At 48.7% G+C, this 16,427-nt stretch overlaps 1 protein-coding gene across 4 annotated transcripts in view; it reads right to left on the bottom strand.

Moving 5' to 3' along the window:
- The window catches only part of CRTC3 (CREB regulated transcription coactivator 3), a 96,226-nt gene that overhangs the window by 17,221 nt on the left and 62,578 nt on the right, over nucleotides 1–16,427 (bottom strand). For 3 of the 4 annotated variants that reach the window (XM_027569685.2, XM_027569684.2, XM_027569686.2), the window contains exons 4-9: nucleotides 14,202–14,263; nucleotides 12,530–12,592; nucleotides 10,379–10,479; nucleotides 4,424–4,459; nucleotides 2,662–2,747; nucleotides 960–1,009 (exon numbers count right to left, since the gene is read on the bottom strand). In XM_027569685.2, the coding sequence (XP_027425486.1) occupies nucleotides 960–1,009; nucleotides 2,662–2,747; nucleotides 4,424–4,459; nucleotides 10,379–10,479; nucleotides 12,530–12,592; nucleotides 14,202–14,263 (398 nt within the window). Of the gene's footprint in view, nucleotides 1–959; nucleotides 1,010–2,661; nucleotides 2,748–4,423; nucleotides 4,460–10,378; nucleotides 10,480–12,529; nucleotides 12,593–14,201; nucleotides 14,264–15,227; nucleotides 15,445–16,427 lie in introns of those variants that run through there. The other variant, XM_027569687.2, reaches the window with a different exon arrangement.

Here is a 16,427-nt window from a genome sequence, read left to right on the forward strand (position 1 = left end):
AGGACGGCCTGAAGGAGATTTATTGCATCCACAGACTTCTGAAGTGTGTGCTCGTCCTCAGAGAGATCGTGCAAGGGTCCCATTTTCAAACCACATTATTCTGGCCCCGGAAGGAGTTGCTGCTTCGGAGCTGGTTTCAGTTCAAGAGGTGGCAGAGCCCTGAGCACACCGTGGTAACCGGCCCCGGGCACACAGTTCCCTCGGGTCCCCAGGGGTCCGTCCTGTCCAAAGAAAGTTCTTCCAGGCAGCCATGGCCCAGGAGCAGCAGCTCCTCCCCGGCGAGCACTGCCGTGCACCCCGAAACCCATGCCCCGGGGCAGACATGGGTGCTGCATTAGCTCTCAGCTCCCCCCACCCGTCCTTTGTCCCAATCTCCTCACACGCTTCCTCATCCATGTGGCTACCATGCCTATCTTTGCAAGCTGTCTGCAATTGCAATCTTCCAGGGAGTAGAGCTGAACGCTACTAAATACGCTGAGTAGTGGCTTCGTAAGCACTTTCTATATTTGCAAATTTTCCTTTACTCACCTTCCGCTGATTTTTAAGAACGGCGGTAAAATACACCTGATGGGAAGTTTATCACGTGTCCGTGAACGGTTTTGGTGGCATGCAGCATGTTCACAGACACGCTGTCAATCGGCCACAGGCGCAAGGCTGGTGGCTTCTCTGGGCGCCCCTGCTTCCAGGGCCCGGCTGTGTGTTCACCGATGCCCGGCCATGCTATGCTCTAGTGTATTTATGGCCGTTTTACTTGCTGGCGCCCTTATGTAACTTAATTACTTTAAACAAATGAAAAATGAGTACCAAAGGGAGCTGTTGTTTTGTGAACGTCCGGATGACTTCCAAGTTACACATAACAAGTGAAGTTTCTCAGAGTTTTGGGACAAAGTCATAAGACTTTCCTTCAGGAAAACCTTTGGGAAAGTCTCTGAGCCTCGAACAGGAAGAACATTACTTACTTGCCGCCTCCAACATCACAGGATCGAGGGCGCCCTGACAGGGACTGAATCTGGGGAGAGACACAGAAACCCGGCCTTACTCACTGCAAAGTCAAATTCAAGTTTTTTAAAAGTATCTTTGTGTCTTGCGGCTCCAGTCGGCGCAAGCGAGAGCATCTGCACACAACAGCTACTTCAATTCGGACTAGACTTTTCCTGGCACAAGGGAGGCATGACCTTCGTGAGTTTTCTTAATTTTTGTCTTGTTAATTTATCTTCTAGGTGAATATTATTTCCCTCAAAAAGGCCAATGTTTTATAGAGAGAGTTTCTAAATAAGCATTACTTTTCCAATTGGCCTCAGAGGAAAAGAAGAAAACAGAAAAACAAAACAGGGTGAAGAAGAAGGAAATTAATGTCAGAAGGAAACACGTATTTCAACTAGAACATAAGCTTCAACAGGGCAGGGTTTTTTATGTTGTTCATTGTACTATCCCTGCAGCTAGAGCACCTGGTGCCGGGGACTCGATAAATAGATGCTGGGGAAAATGAATGTACCACTGACTCAACTCTTCTCCCAGAAACGATTTATGGAGTGCTGCAAATCCCTAAGAAGTAGGGTGAACACCTCCTTCCGGAGAGAGCAGTCCCTGGCACCTGGGGAAGAGTGGGTGCCGCTGCCCTTCCCGCTGGAGAAGATAGGGCCGTCCTCCAATAAAAGCCTCCAAAACCACCTGTGCCTCCCACGGCCACAAGGACAGTGTGACTGTTTCTCCTCTGTTTGGTATGTTAATTTTTTTTAAGTTTATTTAAGTCATCTCTACACCCGACGTGGGGCTCGAACTCGTGACCCCGAGATCAAGAGTCTCGAGTACTCTTCCGACTGAGCCAGCCAGACGCCCCGAAGTACGTGCATTTAAAATTATATCTCCCCCTCCCCTCCCAAAAAGACAAAAAACATTATATACATCTTGCTTTTACCAAAAAAAAAAAAAAAAAGGTCCTTTCAAGCCCCCCCTTAAGGCTAATGATGACTTTGATAGATCTGGCAGAAGAAACTGGAATCTGACCATGAGGCAGCACAAACAGTTGCAACAGAGCATCACTAACGCTGGAACAGATGACCTGTTTTCTTTCAAAGGAAACACAGCTTCCCTATGGGAAGAAAGGCCAAGTCAAGTACCATGGGGCCATGCTCCTTCCACGGTGGGTGAGGTTCACAGACAGCTGTGGTGGTGGTCAGCTGTACATGCAAATACTCAAGAGCCTCAGAGAAATCACAGAACAGATGATTGACTTACTGACTCCCTGAGGACTCAGGTCAAATACCCTTCATCAAAGAAACGGATATCTGGTAAACCAGCAATTCCGCACAGAAGCTGGTGACGGGGAGAAGGTTTGGCTCTAAAACAGAAAAATCTGCCTATGACTGGTCACAGGCCTCAGAGCTTTTAAGAACATGAATGAGGAGTCAAGGACGGATAGGTTCTTCTGCATGAGTAAATTCACACGAAAATTGTAAGTCAAGAGATCACTGTACTAATTCATCAAAAAAATTGTGGTCAGTTTCATTTAAACCATCATTCCCTAATATATTCTTTCATCTCTGTCCCCTGACATCCTCACTTCCTTTTTTCTCAATTCTTCTTATTTCTCCCACTGCAAGACTTTACAATGATCTCACAAGTGTAAATATTCAAATAACAAACAGACTGCTCCCCTACCTCCTTGGTCTCCCACAGTTGTTTTGGCAGTGGCTTGGGAACGTTTAACAGATTCTCTTCTTTCAATGGGCCCGGGAAAGATAGCACTAAAGGGGGGGGGGGGGAGAAAACGCATATTCACTGCATTTAGAAGGCAGCCATCCCACCCTTGGCCAAATTATCTTTGCAAAAACAATGACTGGTATGATACATATGCATTGACCATGTACTAGAGAAGGGGCTGTGAGCATGTCTGTGGGGACCCCACAGAGGAGTGAGACATGGATTCAGCCCAGGACTGCAAGGAGCAGCGAGAACCCAAGGGTGCAGGGCTGCTGTGGTGTAGACAGGGAAGAGTCGGTGCGGGCCTCTGCAGCCGGGCCGGGCGAAGGCCTTTGGAGGCACAGGAAGAGGGCATTCCTGAGATGGAGAGAGAAGAAAAAAAGGCCTAGAAGCGAGGAAACGGTGGGCAACTATGGAGTCGAGCCGCTCTTCTCAGTGGAGCTTGGCCTAAGTAAAGGACAGGCAGGAGATCAGGTTTAGAAGGTTGAGGCCAGATCAGCGGGCCCCGCAAGCTTGGCAAGGAGAGCGTGGAAGCCGATGGGATGGGGAGGGACCACAGTGGCCCAGGAGGGACGAAATGAGGAGTCAGGAGAAGAGGAACACCACAGGGGAGACGGGGCAGCCGTGAGGCTGCTTGGTGATGGGCTGGGAGCGGGGCGTGGACAGGAACGGAGAACCCAGAGGGCTTAAGGCAGAGCCGCAGGATGGCCAGCTCTGCGCCGAGGGACCATTCCAGGGTTTTCTGCGTTATCGTTCTCTGTCTGGCCAGGAGAAACGGGGATCATGCCATCTGATCTCAGGAAGAGGGTGCATCACGAGAGACACTGGTGACTGCTTGAAACTACAGATGCTGTTAGGTCTTGGTGAGGGTCACGGCTGCCCCGTCTTAGCCCCACACAGGGCAGTCCGTGCACCCAAGGATAACAGACCCCGGAAAGAAGTCACTTGAAACAGAGACCAAAGTTGCAGAGCAAATTCTGAGATGCAATGCTCTTTACTCGGTGCCAGGAAGACGGCCGTCATGTCTGCCCGGATATTCTGGGGTGCCCCCACGCTCCCAGGTGTCTCTCTTAATCCTGGTATTCAAGCTCTCTTCGGAAGAGCTTATTTGGCCAAGTCAAATTTGAGGTTATAAAGATTCAAAGAAAGAAAACAGTGCCTGGTGCCGAATGAATAAAAGAACTGTGCCACTCATTTGTCACTGGCTCTCAGTGTCATCTCGGTAGATCTCCAACATCAACTGGCTTTATGAAACTCAGTTATCTCCTACAATTTCTGCAATTTCGTTTTGCAATCAATTTGCCTTTCTCTGGCATTGTTTACTTACGTTTGTCAATCACTGACTTGCAAAACTTTCTAAAGTAGGAAGAGACAGACAGCTGAGAAGGAAAGGGTCTTGGGATAACTAAGGGTCTGAGCGACCGATTCATTCATATTTTCATGTGGTTACAACTTTAGCTTCCCTGCACAACCGTGTGACCACAGGAGTGTGGGCACTCGGATGACAGGGAGTCTTTGTGATCCAAGTACACGGTTCCTCTCCTGTGCCCTTGATTGTGGCTAGCCTGGATTTTATACAGCCTCTTAGAAAAGTGAACCGATCAGCTGCCATCGGCCCTTGGGGAAGTCCTGAAAACAGGAGTTTCGGGAGCATGAAGGGAGGCTAGAGACAGTGCGGTCAGCATCTCGCTCAGCGCCGGTAGGTGAAAGCAGTTCATACCTTCCCCATGTACATCGTTCTCACCATCACAGAAACCTGGTGGGAAAGAAAAAAAAAAAACAACTTTTATGTGGTGCTTTCAATTTTATCTAAGAATTAGTGACTCTTTCTGATTTGAAATAGAATTGTGAAAATTCCAAGGCAATTTTGGTACACTGATGCTCATTCAAGGTCCATTAGTGTTTCTACTAAAATTAAAATAGGTATGGCCTATTTGAGTCTAAAGTTGGCTCCTTTCTACTTTTCCTTTAAAATGATCTCAGTCTTAATTTTTTTTAACTGCCTGTCCTGAAAGAACAATATACGCAGTCTGAGAACCTCTATTCAAATCACAAAATAAAAAAATACAGATTGAAACTCTTGTAAGTTGTGGTGGTGGGGAAGGGCAGGTAACTCCAAAAGTCTACGTGACTGTTTCACATGTACCATGCATGTCTAGAGGGACAGACTACAAGTCCCATATTGTATGTTGTTATATATATCTTGCTTGCAAATAATCAAATTATTTTCTAAAAGAAGTTTATCTGCAGTCTCTGTCAATTCAAATAGCGGGTATGAGAGCTATTCACAAAGTTGTAAACATTTGACTTGGAATAAATTCTGGCTGAATCAAATATATTTAATCCATAAAACATACCCCAGATTACAAAGTATAGTATTTTCCATTGCTCTAAGCTAAAACCCATGAATTATGCCAAGAATGTGATGTGTGACCATCCACCTTGGAGACAATCAAATGCACTAAATGAGTTTTCAGTATAAAATCAGGCCAAAGTTTTAAGTTCTGGGCCTTTAAATATACTTAAGTGCTTGCTTAAAGTTTAGATAAAGTTTCTGGAGATGCTCAGTCTATCGGTTAACCTGATGAGCCACTACAGCTTCCACACAAGGTCTAATGATCATTCATTCAACATGCATTCGTCAAGTTCCTGCACTGAGGGAGTGCTAGGCGTGGCCAGGTGGTAGAGCGCGGGTGAAAAGTTGGAACGCGGAAGCAAATTCTCTAAAACAGGTAGAAGACAGACGATTTCGGTGGAGCCCAGGGGCAGGGGCAACACTGAAAATCCCCAGGAGCACCAACAGGTTGATAAATTAAGCATACTCATAAAGACAGAACTTCTCTCAGCCCATGGAAGCAGAACCTAAGTTAGTAATTGAAGACTTTATTTTAGTGCACGGGAAGACTTGGGTAAGCCTGTTAAAATGCAGCTTCGTGGGCCCAAGCCTCAAAGACTGATTCAGAGGGTGTGAGAATGGGCCCCGGAATCTGTTTTTAACCATCACCTCTGAGGACTGTCCGCAGACCGTCCTTGGCCTGCTTACTGAGGGACCTGGACAAGGCCAGAGCTTAATCCCGATTTGACACATCCGAAGAAAGCAAGGTGAGGGCTGCCCAGCTGGCTCAGCGGGAAGACCATACAACTTTTGACCTTGGGGTCGTGAGTTCGAGCACCACACTGGATAGAGAGAGTACTTTAAAATCTTAAGGGGCGCCTGGGTGGCTCAGTCGGTTAAGCATTCCACTCTTGATCTCAGTCCGGGTCTTGATCTCAGAGTCATGAGTTCAAGCCCCATGTTGGGCTCCACACCCAGCATGGAGCCCACTCAATAAAAATAAATAAAATAAAATTTTCAAACAAACAAAAAACAAAGAAAGCAAGGTGAGCAGAACATCAGAAAATGAGGTGCCGAGAGACAAAAGGTGAAGCTCTACAGTCAGCACTGTCAGGAGGAGGGGAGAGAAACTTCTGATTCATCTCTTGTCTTCCTTGGAGCCCTCATCTTGGGAAGGGGCTGGGAACTTGACCATTCTGACCACGACACAGTGATTATCCCGTTACAAATAATAAACAGCAACCTGGTATGGTATGTTGCAACATCTGTTCATTATCAAGACCCCAACACCCTCGGCTCCCTCAGTCAGGCCGACCTGGCCCTGAAACACGGGGGCCCAGCTGAGGGCTACCTGACGGAACTGAGTGGCAAGCAGAAACCCCACCTGCTCTCCCGTTAGTGCCACCGCTCTCCCTCAGACGGGCACAGGAGGAAGGCTTCATGGAGGAAGTGGTACGTGAATTAGGCCCTGAAGGATAATGACGAGGATGGCAATAGTTAAGAGCCAGCATTACGGGTCACGTCCTACGGGCCAGGCTTCACAGCACTGTGAGGCAGTCCGCGTTGTCCTCAGAGCAGCCCCGAGACCGCACCATGCGTGGTCGGGCCTGTGTGCCTCCAGAATGTCCGACGGCTGGGGGGATGCGGACTCTGGGCAGTGAGGCGGAAGGGGACGCCCCAGTGCAGAGACGGGAGGAGGAGGAGAGGGAAGGGGAGGCCGAGTGTGTCTGGCAGGAGCAGGAACGGTGTCGGGCTGGAGCATGAGACGAGAGGCACGGCAGAGGGGGCTGCACTGAAGCAGGCTGCCGGTAGCTCGGCAGGACGCAGGAAACAGGACTGACAGGATTACAGCTGAGCTCTGGAGAGAGTGTTCTAGCGGCGGGGGGCGGGACAGATGGAAGGGGAAGGCCCCCAAGGCAGGGAGACGATGTGGGAAACCGGGAGGCTAGTCCAGGCAAGAAGGAAGGAGGGGCCGGGCATGAGGACAGGAAAGAGGCCCTCGGAGGCTCGCTGCGGGGCAGGAGCGCCGGGGCTTGGCTGCTGACGGTGTGAGGGCTGCGGGAATGAGGGTGATCACAGACACCCGGCTCCCGGGTTTAGCGCCCCGGTAAGCAGAACAAGGGTGGTGGCGCTAACTGCTGTGTGGGCGCCAAGCTAACGCAGAACCGGCGTAGCCACGCCTGGACTTCTATTACTGGGTCACAAAATACTGTAGGATACAACTAGAAATAAAGCGTTAAAACTAAAAAGGGAACGCTTTGTGACTGGACATCTGGAAACAGAGGAAACTCACTCACATCCGTCCCACAGGGCTAAGGGGTGGCCGCGGCCAGGGCTGCATCTGGGTTCCGAGCACCCTGGAGGCCTCCGAGCCGCTGATCGCTGACCTCCCGAGTGCAACACAGACCATGTACCCTCTACCCGCTCCCCTGCCTGACAGATCTAGACTCCTCGCACCGGCTGGATTTGCAGAGCAGGGTCCCTTCACGACAAGCGTCTGGGGCTTCAGCCTCCCCACTTGGGCACTCTTGCCAGCTGGGTGATGCTTTCGGCCCCTCTTCAGATCTGGGATGCCTGTGCCCTCCCCTCTCTGTCCTCTCTGTGCAATCAGGGGTCATTAACAGGCTCACTTCCTTTGGGGTTGTTTGCATTTTAGACCTTCTCCTTAACCATGCGGGTCATAGCGTTTGCCTGCTGACAGGTCACGGAGGTCCAAGACCTGCCTCTTCCCCAGGGGAGGAGCTTGGGGCTACGGTTCCCAAAGCTGGTACAACTCATTATCTATCTACAGCTGTGGGTGCAGAGAAGACAATTCTCCCACACTCTTCGGTCCTGAGCTCTAGACTGTTCCCGGAAAGGACAGGGACCACCCCAGCCCCCACCTCCATGACCACGTGGGAACGGAGGGCTGTTAGGGGACAGTTCTGGGCTATGGGACACAGCCAGGGCCACAGGGAGCCCTTACGCTTGCCCGGCAGTGTGCATGTGAAATGGCAAACTACACCTGTCGCCAGGGAAATCTGGTCATCGCTTCTCTTCACAGATTCTGGATAATGAAATGAGAAGAAACTAAAAACCTTGTCTGGTTGTATAAGCTTATTCCTGTCATTTACATCGACCACTTACCACTGACACCTAATTGTCATGCAACTCAATAACCATTGTGAAAATTACGAAGCATGAACAGACTAATGGCTTTATTCTCTGAGGACACAAACTCCTGCTCGTGGACGTACCAGTTTATTACTCATGTGGTTAAGTAAGAGCAGATGCTCTCTTATCATCAGCTTGCAAAGAAACAAACAAACAGACAGTGGGAACACAGAGGCTGCATCATTCTGCTCAGGAAGGATTCCCAGGGAAAGAGCAATTACCATTACTTCTGCTAGAGCCCGAATCCTGGGCTTCAATTGTATTTTCCCATTGCTTTTTAAATCTTTACTTTATTTGGTTGGTTCTATAATAAATACCTTTTTGCAAAGTTAGCTGGTATTTTTAAAATCCAAAAGGAAAGAAAATGAAAAACTTTTAATGAATTACAGGGGGAAAATACACGAAACTATTTAAAATAGCTCCCACCAACAAATATAATTCTCCAGAAATAATCCCCATCCTTGGAGACTTGAATAATATTTTAAACACACTGGCTTTCCCACGTAAACACATCCATATTTGGCCGTGTTTCTGAGCTCTGCTGTACTTGCACAGCAAGTGTGCACGAGCAGGCCCACGGCTCGGACGCTGGAGCTGGGGGCCCGCCCACACCCCACCCCCGCCCCCGCGCCCGTCAGACGCTGCGGACCCACGACCTCCAGCCGCTGACTTGACAAGGAGTGACCACCTCGATTCTCAAGTCAACCCAGGAATTCTCCTCCCGGATTTCTTTCTTGCTCTGTCTGCCAGGAGCAACACTGACATAGTTCTGCCTGATTCCTCCTCATGCACCCCTTCCGACATCTCTCCTCTCTCCCCTCAAAGGCTACAGGGCTCCTGGCATAAATACTGCACCCAGTTAATCCCTTTCTGCGCTTTTTCTCTCTGCGTGCAGGCCTGAAAGGCTCTTTATTTAAATCACCTATGGTTGCCTTCTGCGATCCAGGCTTCTGGCTCTTTCTGCAGAAGCATAACCTTTGCAGATAGGACAAGAGAAACGAAGCAATGGAAGAGGCAGAGAGGCAGCTCTGTATCCAGGGCTCCAGGGTCAAAACCCATCCACCTGGTTCCCTCCCCATCCAGGGAGACCAGGATGTCGCTGTACTTACTGGCACCCCCAGTGATCACAGTCTCTGCCTTTCTGCCTTTGTTTATATGCTCCTGTATCTGCCTCTCCTGGAGCTAAACTAGCACCTCTCCCCATAGACCCCACTCCTCTAAGCAGTGAGCAGTAGGCTCCCCGTCCAGTTCCCACATTGTGCCAGCTTGACGCTCCCATTCCCATGGGGGGAAACATGGCTAGATGGCCCAGACCGACTCTCGTAGATCTCACACTTGAAAAGTAAGGGAATGTTTAGGCAAAGGCGGTCATCTATGAATTCCATCAAGGGAAGAGATACAGCGACAGTTATTACTAAATCCCGCCCCTACTATGTGCAAGGAAACAAGACCTTGCACGTTCTCCGAACAGAGACTATTTCGGGTTCAAATGGTCTGAAAAATAAAGACGACGAGAAAGCCTGGGTTATCTTGACCAAGATTTACTTATTCCAGGTTTAAGACCAAACACCTAGCCCTGTTTGTGGACAAGAGTCAACCTGCATATGAAACGGGTAATTCAAGACCATTGTTCCTACTAGATTATCACCCCCAGAAGGAAAGGCAGGCGTGGAGTGCGTCTCAGCGAGCCAGGTTCAGGTTCGGTTAGGTGAGATGTCAGCACCTAGCGTGTGTTCTAGCAAGGGCTCTGTGCCTGCAAGCCACTGGGTAATTTCTCCATCACTGAGGGTTCCTCTGTGCCGGGCACCGCGCTGGCGGTAAGACCATTAAGATGCTGACTTTTCAAGAAATCCCCACTGAGCAGGGGGAGAGAAGACAGTCGAGTGGCACAGGTGCCAAGACAGGCCTGAGCCCGGAGGAACTCTGGCATGTGACAAGGACACGGGTAGTTCCGGGCTGGCAAAGGGAGGAAGGTCAAGGATGGCCCCACGGAAGTGACAACAAAGCCATGAGTGTTGGTCAGGTAGGCTGGGGTAGATCAGAGAGGAAGAGACAGGGAAAGGAAGACGCATCAAGAGTGGTTCACGTGGCCAACAGAGGTGACTGAGGGCCAAATCCCGGAGCTTGAGTCATTCCAAACAGAATGAGAAAGCACAGACGCTGTGAGCAGGGGCCTGTGTGTCTTACCCATGTATGGGGCAGGCCAGGCCGACTGGCCCCCTCCTCCATAGGGGTCCTGGGGCTTGGCGCTCAGAGCACTCGTGTGAAGAGCGGAATCAGAATTGGTCCTAAGGGGAGGAGGAGAGAGTCTTACTGAAAATCCATTTTTCCTTAGTAAGAATGCAATATTGTTTGCTGCAAATTACCAAAGGAGAGAAGTCAAGCACCCTTAAGATGAGGAGTCTGAACCTACCTGAAGTCCCTCACATCGGTAACAGCCTCTGAGGATCGCCCACACCCAAAAAGATTTTAATCTGTACCTGTATGGTCTTACACTTTGAGGCTAAGGGCATAATGATCTATTTCAACAATGCAGAGCTTGGACTCACAGCTTCCCCTAAGGAGCTTCCCATTCTCCCTTGCAACCCAGAAGACAGCTGGGACCAGCACGTTCTCTGCACCAGATTCTCTCCATCTGAGAGTAAATCCTCCTGTATGAAGGGTCCCTGACAGCAGTCGTTCAGGGAGCATGCAAGGTCGAGACAACTTTGAAAATAATACTGAACGTTCTTTGCCCTTCCGCTCTCATTCTCCTACGAGCACGGCAGAGTTGCCAGCAGTGAGGCTGTGAGGTCACCGTGGACGGAACGCATAAACAGAGAAGCCAGCTATCTTCAAGAGATTTGTAAAAGGTACAACAATGCCACTCTTCTCAATAAAGTCTTCTTTGTTTCAGAAAACATAACTGCGCTTCCTAAAAGAAGGTACCTTTTATGTTGACATGTGATGAGTTTATTACTGCTATTTTTTAATTTTTAAATTAACAAGTATCCTTTATAAATCTCTCAATTTCATTTCCAATATCAATAGATAAATATCAGCCACAGCCATGTACGCAAACACTCTTGGAGGGCCTCAGTGGTTTTTTAAGACTGTAAAGGAGTCCTCAGACAAAAAGTCTGGGAACCCCTGATATATAGCAAATTTCGGAAATTGCCCCAGATGGCTCCAATTTCTGCATAGCCTTAGCTGTAAGGGATGATTATTTACTTTTTCTCATCCAAGGGTCAAACTATCTGCCATAAAAAGAACTTGTGAGAGACTTCAAATTAGCCTAACATGCTTCTCTGTGGTCTGTTCCAGGTGACAGCCTCATGGGCACCGCGGCAGTTGCTGTGTTCGGACAAGGGTCGGGGAGCGGGGGAGGGTTCGGAAGCCGTGTGAGGCAGCAGGAAGAGCACGGACCCTGGGATGAGAGACCCCCGGGTTTGGATTCCAGCTCCTTTAGAGATGCAAAGAGGTGCAAGAGAGTATCAATCAAATGCAGACAGACAACTGGGAAAATCTGTATATAGCCTGGGTATTGGCTAATATTAAGGAATCGCTGTTAATTTTGTTAAGTGTAATAATGGCATTGTGGTTGTGTTTTCTTTAAAAGAAGTTCTTAGCAACCTTTCCTGTTAGAGACGTTTACAGGTGCAACAGTCTACCTAGCGGGGCTGCGGCGGGGGTTTACGGCAGTACTCAGATGACGACCAAAGCCGAAGTGTGGGCACGGGGCCTTCTAGCAATGCTTTTCTCTTTTGTGTATGTTTTATATTTTGCACTATAAACAGTTTAAAAAAAAAAATCCCAGTTCCATCACATGTTAGCTACGTTGCCTTGGACAGGTCATTTAATCTCTTAAAACAGAAAATAATATTCATTCTTGAAGGCTGCTGTCAGGATTGAAAACACTGACCTCCACAGAACACTCACCCCTGGAGTCCAGCCCAGGTCGATCACGACACGAGCTAACGTTGACTGAGTGCTAATGCTTCCCCCGTTTCTTATAAATCTTAGCTGATCCTCACAGCCACCCACCACCCTCACAGGGTGAGAGAGGTATTGTTATCTACCTTTTCCAGATGAGTAAACCGGGGCACAGAGAAGTTATGTAACTTAGTCAAAGTCACACAGTAAGAGCCAGCCCTGTAGTCCCCCCGGGACCCCCTCTAGGTATTCGGTACTATCCGTGCAGACAGTCAATAAATGGCGGGAGATCTAGGCTAAAAAAATACTTCCTATAAACACATGTGACATGAATACCCTCTGGCAACTGGATAATATATAAAGAACATCAGGACAATCAAATTGGTCGTCTTTAAATTTCTTTCTACTAGGAATCAACCCGGGTACCTGTTAAGAGCAGATGTCAGCCTGAATCCAGGGTGCTTTTCTTCTTTCCAAGGATGCTGCTGCCTTTAAAAACCAGAATGACAGAAAAAGTAAAGACATTCAATTCACAGGAGCAAAGGGGAGCCTCGGGCCTGAGTTTGAGAACTGGCTCTTCTACTCACCTGGGCAAAGTCACTTCAAACACTCCATGCCTCATTCATTTTGCTCAACATCGTTAAAATGAGGTCAGACTGAGTGATCTCTCCGATTCCTATGATTCCTGATTTCCATGATTAAAAACCACCACAAGTCCATGAGAACAGGATTAGCCAGCGAGGCATATATGGAGCTTTGGTTTTGTTTTGTCTTAAAAAGGGCAGACAAGCATCTTTGAAATAGTTCAAAATCTATGACCGACTCCTCTCTAGGGGATACGAGGTCTCAGTCCAGATGTGTAAAAAGTCACTGCTCGGCACACACCCCGAGAGTGTGTGCAGGGGGAGCCCTGACAATCCGGAGGTGAAAAGTGCCTTCCCAGAGACAGCCGTGAGGAGGGACACAGCTGGCTCAGGTGTCCGGTTCACGAAAATACTTCTCTCACTACTCCCGGTGCTCTGGGCAGCTGCAGACACCTTTTCCTTGGATACAAATTTTCGAAATATCGGTCTGGAGATGTCTTTTTATGACCGAACATACCATATCGTATCGACCCCACGACCTTGGATCCCGGGATTCTTGGGGGCAGCCGAGACCCGCCCGGAGGCGGGAGCCTGCTGTTACTCATCCTCATACGGACTTCCCAGGTCCTGACTACGTTATTCACCGTAAGTGCGCGGTCAGGGTTTGCCCAGAGGGTGGATGGAGAGTCAACCTCAACGCAGAGAGCACTTTGAATGTCTCTTTTTTGATACGTACACTTCAATGTCTCCTAAATCTGACTTGGTGATCTGAGAATGATACCACACAAGCAATGGATACACCCGTCTTTGCAGTTAGTTTTAGGTTCTGTCACCCTCTATACTCAAAAATACTCAATTTTGGGGGGCATATATCCTCTGTATACAAAAATACTCAGAGACCCTAAATCAAATCCACTGTGCAAATTACATTTTGAGAAGCTTATTAAATCTTTCACTCCTTCCAGCGGCTAAGACACCCTGAGCGAAGACAGTTATTTTTCCATGTCTCAAATGAAAGAATACTGGGGCGCCTGGGTGGCTCAGTCGGTTAAGCGACTGCCTTCGGCTCAGGTCACGATCCCGGAGTCCCGGGATCGAGTCCCGCATCGGGCTCCCTGCTCATCGGGGAGTCTGCTTCTCCCTCTGACCCTCTTCCCTCTCGTGCTCTCTCTCTCTCATTCTCTCTCTCTCAAATAAATAAATAAAATCTTTAAAAAATATATTTAAAAAAAAAAAATAAAAGAATACCAAATCAGGGTATCCTACTGGTAGATGTAGTCCAAGTGTGTTTCCATTTGATTTTAAATATGAAGATCTAGATTTTTAAAATGATTTTTCATCTTAGACTTCCATATCAGCCTATGAGTCTACCTGAAAGACCTACGTTTTCTAAGAGAAAACAAGAGTCTATGATTCATATCAGAAATTTCCAAAACCATATTCAAGGTAGATAAGAGAAAGTGAAATCGACAAACAACACGTGCCCACCATAGCTTTTAAAACAGCTTGCTTACCTTGGCCAACTCTCATCCAGGGGCTGTGAGGAGTAACTGGCTCCGAACGTACTACCATCAAAGTGAAATTTTTTAATAAAGGAAAAATAAAATTAATGGAAAGGTGAAGCAGAATGAAGAAGCCAGAACTGTGGAGAGCTAAATACCCGAGTTTCTGGTTCTTATCTCTCTATACACCAACAGCTCTTCCTCCATGCTCTCTCTGATAAACTTCCTCTGGAAAACCTATTCCTCCCACCAGCGCCCTCTTTGTGATTTATGTGGGGGTCTTTTTTTTTTTTTGCCTGCATAGCATCTTTTTGTTTTCAAGAACTGCTCCCGCCCTTCACCCCAAACCTGGTGACGACATCCTTCTGCGTGGGCCCCTCTGTCCCGGGGGGATGTACCAGGCTCAGTATTTCCAGTCAAGGTACCTTATACCCCTGGGAACAGTGATCGGCTCAGGGATGGGCTCATGACACAAACAAGCCCAAGAGAGCCTCAGAGGAGGAAAGGGAGTGCCCTCAGCTGGGGTGCTGAGCCTGAGAGTCCTGTAAAGCTCTGCAAGAGAGAGCCTGTCCTTGCGGGAAGTCAACACAGACGTGGCACCTCACAGATGCTATCGTATGAACCCCTGGATCTAGCCCTTGGGCTTCCAGTGACATAAGCCAGTGAGTTTCCTTTCCTCGAGCAGAGGATTCCCATTACTTATAACCATAAGAGAGTCGCATGAGATCTGTCGTGTGCTCAGGGCTGTAGTCGCAGGGTCGGGAGACTGAGCCCCGTGTCAGGCGCCGCACTCAATGTGGAGTCCGCTTGGGTTTCCCTCTCCCGCTGCCCCCCCCCATTCTTTCTCTCTCTCTAAAAATAAATATATAAATCTTTTAAAAAAATTTTTTAATCATAATATTCTCCTGCTAAAAAAATCTTTAATGATTCTATATAGAAGCCGCCACCTGCTTGGGCTCAGGAGGGAAGGGAGGGGCCTATTACGCAGGCCTGGGCTGGGCGCCCCAGGATCTGGCACTCGTACTAGGTGGCACTCACGGGTTCCCAGTGATTTGGTGTGAACGGCCTCCTCTGTGAGGAGAAGCGTTATGATCCCAAGTTTCACTTTCTGTGTATTCATTTTGTCCCATCCAGTTAGCTTATTCCTTCATCTGAATCGAAGTCAATACAATAGAAGAGAGGATTTTCAAAAGAGAACCATTTCTTCAACATTAACTGTTAAGCTTCACGTAGACGAAGGGCAGACGAGAATATGCTACAGGAGGAGAGAGAAGAGGCGAAGGTGGTCATGAAATAAGCAGCTCCCCCTCCCCCTGAGACGAAACGCTCCAGCATCTTCGCCAACAGAGCCATTAGTGAGGAGGCGCTGACTCCCACCACCTGTGGTTAGCCACCTTTCCCTTCCCTGCAGTTTGATGAATCTCCATCCAGCTAACACAACGCAGCGTGCAGGGATAGAACAGGAACATCATGATCAAACACCGATTACTTCAATGTTAAGGTTCCAATTAGCATTTCAAGCTCTCCGATGTATATTAACAGCATGAAGTGTAGTGATTTCCTGAAATTTATTTTTTACGGGCATCTGGCTATGTTGCCCAGGCTGCAGCTCCTCGGCTATTGACAGGAGTCATCCCCCTGCTGACCTGCCCTGTTCCGCCCTGGGCAGGTTCACCCCTCCTCCTTAGGTAACCGGGTGGTCCCCCACTCCTGCAGGTCACCGTGTTGGTGCGGAACTTAGCCTGGACACCTGACCGGCATGGCACACTACACCCCAAACTCCCGAGCTCAAGCCGTGCCCCCCTCAGCCTCCCGAGGGGCCGGGGCCCGGACGCACCACCATGCTCGGCTGGGATTTTTAATACGACCCGGCTGAGGCATCAAATGTGAAGAGACGTGACCTCTGAGCATTCTTAATTCTCACTGTCACGTCTCATTTATTGAATATTAAAAAAGCCCGAGAACTGTTGGCATCAAGAGAACCACCAATGTTATCATCGGCTGACGGTTAAAGTCAACCAAAGGGTGGGGTGCCTGGGTGGCTCCGTCGGTGAAGCGTCTACCTTCAGCTCAGGTCACGATCCCGGAGTCCTGGGACTGAGTCCCACATCGGGCTCCCTGCTCAGCAAGGAGCCTGCTTCTCCCTCTCCATCTCCCTGCTGTGCCTCCTGCTTGTGTTCTCCTGCTCTATCAAATAAATAAAATATTAAAAAAAAAAAAGTCAACCAAAGGGAAACC

The sequence above is a fragment of the Zalophus californianus genome, chromosome 6, assembly GCF_009762305.2.
Source record: "Zalophus californianus isolate mZalCal1 chromosome 6, mZalCal1.pri.v2, whole genome shotgun sequence".
In the NCBI taxonomy this organism is placed as follows: Eukaryota; Metazoa; Chordata; class Mammalia; order Carnivora; family Otariidae; genus Zalophus; species Zalophus californianus.